Genomic DNA, 6,000 nt, shown 5'->3' on the forward strand with positions numbered 1-6,000 from the left:
CCAATAGTCAAAAGGTATATGAAAGGTATATGAAATACAAATGGTAGAGTGGTAGAGAGAGAAATAGTCCTATAATAACTACAACCTAAAACTTCTTATCCGGGAATATTGAAAACTCATGTCAAAAAGGAACCACCAGCTTTCATATGTTCTCATGTTCTGAGCAGGGAACTTAAACGTTAGCTTTTTTACATGGCACATATTGCACTTTTACTTTCTTCTCCAACACTTTTGTGTTTGCATTATTTAAACAAAATTGAACATGTTTCATTATTTACTTGAGGCTAAATTGATTTTATTGATGTATTATATTTAGTTAAAATAAGTGTTCATTGTGCTTTCAGTATTGTTGTAATTGTCATTATTACAAATATATTTAAAAATCGGATGATTCATCGGTATCGGCTTTTTTTGGTCCTCCAATAATCGGTATATGTGTTGAAAAATCATAAATCGGTCGACCTCTAGTCTGTACAGAATACAAATATTCCCAAAACATGCATCCTGTTTGTAACAAGGCACTAAAGTAATACTTCAAAAAATGTGGCAAAGCAATTCACTTTTTGTCCTGAATACAAAGTGCAATGTTTAGGGCAAATCCAATACAACACATTACTGAGTGGTGGCTGCTGTTATGGGTATGCTTGTAAATGGTAAAGACTGGGAAGTATTTCAGGATAACAAAGAAACGGAATGGAGCCAAGCACAGGCAAAATCCTAGAGGAAAACCTGGTTCAGTCTGCATTCCACTAGACACTGGGAGATTAAGTCACCCTTCAGCAGGACAATAACCTAAAACACAAGGCCAAATCTATATTAGAGTTGCTTACCAAGAAGACAGTGAATGTTATGGAGTGGCCAAGAAAGTGTTAACTTCAATCTGCTTGAAAATCTATGGTAAGACTTGAAAATGGTTGTCTAGCAATGATCAACAACCAATTTGACAGAATTTGAGGAATTATGAAAAAATTTAAAATGGGCAAATATTGTACAATCCAGGTACTTCAAAATTACTCACAGCTGTAATTTGCTGCCAAAGTTTAATCTAACATGTATTGACTCGGGGGTGTGAATACTAATGTAAATGAGATCTTTTTGTTTTTAATTTTCAATAAATTTGCTGAAATGTCTAAAAACATGTTTTCACTTTGTCAATATGGGGTATTGTGTTTAGATGGGGAAATGTTAATCAATTTTGAATTCAGGCTGTAACAACAAAATGTGGAATACGTCAAGAGGAAGGAATACTTTCTGAAGGCAGTGTAGCAAAGAAAAACTTTTTATTTTTTTTATTTCACTTTTATTTAACCAGGTAGGCTAGTTGAGAACAAGTTCTCATTTACAACTGCGACCTGGAGAAGATAAAGCAAAGCAGTGCAACACAAACAGAGTTACAAATAGAACTAACAAACATACAGTCAATAATACAATAGATAAAAGTCTATATACAGTGTGCGCAAATGAGGTGGCAGGGTAGCCTAGTGGTTAGGGCGTTGGACTAGTAACCGGAAAGTTGCAAGTTCAAACCCCCGAGCTGACAAGGTACAAATCTGTCATTCTGCCCCTGAACAGGCAGTAACCCCCTGTTCCTAGGCCATCATTGAAAATAAGAATTTGTTCTTAACTGACTTGCCTAGTTAAATAAAGGTAAAAAATTAAAGGTAGGATAACAGAGGTAAGGCAATAAACAGGCCATAGTTGAAATAATTACAATATAGCAATTAAACACTGGAGTGATACATGTGCAGTAGATAAGTGTGCAAGTAGAGATACTGGGGTGCAAAGGAGAAAAATAAATAAAATAACAGTACGGGGATGAGTTAGTTGGATGAGCTATTTACAGATGGGCTATGTACAGGTGCAGTGAGCTGCTCTGACAGCTGGTGCTTAAAGCTAGTGAGGGAGATATGAGTCTCCAGGTTCAGTGATTTTTGCAGTTCGTTCCAGTCATTGGCAGCAGAGAACTGGAAGGAAAGGCGGCCGAAGGAGGAATTGACTTTGGGGGTGACTAGTGAAATATACCTGCTGGAGTGTGTGCTACGGGTGGGTGCTGCGATGGTGACCAGCGAGCTGATATAATACCTAGCAAAGACTTATAGATGACCTGGAGCCAGTGGGTTTGGCGACGAATATGATGCGAGAGCCAGCCAATGAGAGCATACAGGTTGCAATGGTGAGTAGTACATGGGGCTTTGGTGACAAAACGGATGACACTGTGATAGCAAACTGGATGCAGTCTGAGTAGAGCATTGGGGGCTATTTTGTACATTACAGATGGGCTATGTACAGGTGCAGTGATCTGCTCTGACTTCGCCGAAGTGAAGGATCGGTAGGATAGTCAGTTTTGCGAGGGTATGTTTGGCAGCATGAGTGAAGGATGCTTTGTTGCGGAATAGGAAGCCGATTCTAAATTTAAGTTTGGATTGGAGATGCTTAATGCGAGTCGAAGGAGAGTTTACAGTCTAGCCAGACACCTGCGTATTTGTAGTTGTCCACAAATTCTAAGTCAGAACCGTCCAGAGTAGTGATGCTGGACGGGCGGGCAGGTGTGGGCAGCGATCGGTTGAAGAGCATGCACTTAGTTTTACTTGCATTTAAGCTATTTTGTCAGGACAAGATGCTAGAATATGCATATAATTGACAGCTTAGGATAGAAAACTCTAAAGTTTCCAAAACTGTAAAAAATATTGTCTGCGAGTATAACAGAACTGATATTGCATGCGAAAGCCTGAGAAAAATCCAATCAGGAAGGGACTCTTATTTAGAAAGCTCTGCGTTCCTATGCGTCCCTATTGAGCAGTGAATGAGATATCAACCAGATTCCTTTTTCTTTGGCTTCTCTAATGTGTCTAGTGTCACAATACATAGTTTCAGGCTTTTATTTTGAAAAATGAGCCTGAACGTCAACATTGCGTCAGTGGTCAGCTGGAGTCTCTCAGAGTGTTTTGTGCGTAAGAGACAAATGCGGCCATTGTTTCTCTCTTCCCTACTAAGAAGCCACCTGTCCCAGTTGATATATTATCGAATAGATATTTGAAAAACACCTTGAGGATTGATAAACAACGTTTGCCATGTTTCTGTCGATATTATGGAGCTAATTTGGAATATTTTTCGGCGTTGTCGTGACCGCAATTTCCAGTCGAATTCTCAGCCAAACGTGAAGACCTAATTTCGGCTACAAAAATAATATTTTTCAAAAAAAGGAACATTTGCTATCTAACTGGGAGTCTTGTGAGTGAAAACATCCGAAGCTCATCAAAGGTAAACAATTTAATTTGATTGCTTTTCTGATTTTCGTGACCAGGTTGCCTGCTGCTAGCTAGGCATAATGCTAGGCTATCGATAAACTTACACAAATGCTTGTCTTGCTTTGGCTGTAAAGCAAAATCTGAGATTTTGAAAAATATATGCAAAGATATAAAAAAAAAGACGTACACGGGTCACAAGACGAGGACAAAAGATGTCTGACTGCTACACCATCTTGGTTATTGCATCTAAAATTCATCACAGGTTGTTTCTTTCTGACCATTTTATTGATCACAGTAAGTTACTTAATTGTTACCCAAAATATATGACAGAGTAAAAACAGCTGCATTGGACTTTCAAGAAAAGGAAAATAATTCTATACTAAAATTTCAAAAAGTTTGTTGTTCTGAGATGACAGACTACATCCTGCAGTGACCAGGACAGCTACTAAAAAGGAATTGGGGAGGGACAGAAAAGGAACTTTATGTCCATGCCTGAAGAATGTGGGGATTTGGCCCCTTCTTTCCACAGTGCCCATGAGCTGTGACTCAGTGGAGAGATTAGGGGACAGGATTGAGATGAGCTGGTCTGGCACTCTCAGCCTCACACAACCCCTCCCTGGCGTCTCGCCCAGCCATTCTGTGGCGGTAATGCCCTTTAACTCCAGACACTACCACACCCTGGGTCAGTGCAGCAGCCATGGAGCCCCTCCACATCAACCAACCAGCTCCCCAGGATCACTGGCCATCACCAAATACAGCTAAGAGACAACCCGGAATTCATACACTGACCCTCACAGATCAGAGATCATAGCAAAATAGGTCTGAGATGGTTGACATTGACAAAGACTCAAGGAAAAAGACAAGAGCACCGTTACCCTGATGCTTACGCAATAAAGATTCTAGATTCATGACAAAAAATAAATAAATTACAGAGGCAGAATGACATTCCATAATTTAATTTGGTTTACTTCCCACTTCCCAGCAAGAACAAGATAACAAAAAACATTCAGCCGCCATCACTGTGGCAAGTGAACCCCCCTAGGAAATGAACTCCTTGGCAGACAAGCAGGCTCTTACAACAATGAATCCCCACGTGCCATGAAAATAGCATGACAAAGGAAAAATAATCTTAAAGTCTCCTTTGATGAGGCAAACAGACAATGAAAACAGACTACACTATGAAAACAGACTACTCCATCAACAGAACAGACACACCTGCAGAACTTTGAGCTCTGTATGGGTGGACAGGCCCCACCAGACACCACAGCCCTTACAGAGATCATACTCTAGTCTACTCCAATTACAAAGCATACAACTATCCCACCACTATCTGGTTTGAACATGACCATCTCTGGTGTATTATTGTGAATTTAACTGTGATTTTGATAATTGCACAAATCGTACAATGACAGAACACAGACGTTATGATGCACAACATTTCTTGAAATAAGGAATGTAGCCAGAGTTTTAGCAAAACCAAATAATTGTAATCTAGATTTCAGACAACTTGAAATGCACAAAAATACAATGACTATCTTCTAAGATGTTTCATAGTTGTTGATGGATAGTTTCATATATTTTTTGCCACTATGGGTAATCAGGCTAAAAATATGAGTCCTTGTCACGGAATTCCATTCTTCAAAGGGGTAACACCGGACAGTGACATGTTCCCACAAGTTCATGCCATGAGTCACTGACTTTGATATGAAAATAGAGTTTGCATTCTCACGATCAGAATGTTTTCAACTCCAACCTAGAGTAACAGCGGAATTACTGACATGATATTTTGAAAAAATAAGATGGACTGCTAAGGTCTGTCAATGGACAACGATGTGGACATAGTTCATGGTCGTTCTTTCATGTTTTCACCCAACCAGCCACAGTATACAGCTAGCTGTTAAACACGCAATCTGGATCTACGATTTTCAAATATCTTCATTTTTGCATAATCTTTGCCTTTAAACTGGTGATGTGATTCCCGCTTTTCAATTCCTCGCCGCTAGATACACACCCCTCCACCCAGACCTGGAAAGATCAATCCTTTCCACCGGTGCCTAGTAGCGAAAGGCCGCGAGAGCGTCCCTAACAGGTAGTAGCTCGAGCTAAATTAGGTTACGAACCGGGTAAGGAGTAAGTATGTCTTACTTTCACAATATATTATACCATAATACACAAGCAAGCAAGAAATCCCTTTGTATGCCCGTCTGATTGTGTGGCTAGCTAGCAATGCTGAGTGAGGCTAACGTTAGCCAGCTCGCTATGTCAAATAAAGATGTATGCAAGTGTGGCTAGCTAGCAAAGCGCGTGAGCCAACTATGAGTTAGATTAGCAGGATTTTTTTTGAGCACCAGGCATTCATTTCTGTCCCGGGCGCAGCCTTCTAGCATTCTTTCGGTTAAAAGTTCAGGATTCACGAGGGGACATAAAAGTCACTTTACCTGATTCTCCATGATTCTGTGGCTTCAGTGATTGTTCTATTTATTTACAGCGGCGTTTCGCGATAGGTTGTTCCCTGCACCTCATTGTGTGTCAAATTCAGCCTAAAACCGGAAGCCAGACAGCACCCCTCCCCTTCCAGACGGCTGCTGGCAAGCAGCCAAAACAGAAAGCTTTCTTATCCAATCAGATAGGCAAAAGTTTAAGTCGTTTGTATTGAACCAACCATTGCACTTCAGAGGTGGGACTTCTCACGAGCGACAAGTACATTCCAAGTATTTTCTGTAGCGTCTAGGAGTGACAGGGAAGGCTGGTC

General features: G+C 40.3%; 1 protein-coding gene across 3 annotated transcripts in view; it reads right to left on the bottom strand.

Moving 5' to 3' along the window:
• Nucleotides 1-5,800, bottom strand: part of LOC115108379 (protein ENL-like) — a 59,370-nt gene extending 53,570 nt beyond the window's left edge. The window contains exon 1 of one of the 3 annotated variants that reach the window (XM_029632632.2): nucleotides 5,687-5,800. In XM_029632632.2, the coding sequence (XP_029488492.2) occupies nucleotides 5,687-5,698 (12 nt within the window). In that variant the 5' untranslated portion in view covers nucleotides 5,699-5,800. The remainder of the gene's footprint in view (nucleotides 1-5,686) is intronic. The other 2 variants (XM_065009037.1, XM_065009038.1) reach the window with 2 other exon arrangements.
• Nucleotides 5,801-6,000: the final 200 nt, after the last annotated feature.

This window comes from Oncorhynchus nerka, linkage group LG24, assembly GCF_034236695.1.
Source record: "Oncorhynchus nerka isolate Pitt River linkage group LG24, Oner_Uvic_2.0, whole genome shotgun sequence".
Classification (NCBI taxonomy): domain Eukaryota; kingdom Metazoa; phylum Chordata; class Actinopteri; order Salmoniformes; family Salmonidae; genus Oncorhynchus; species Oncorhynchus nerka.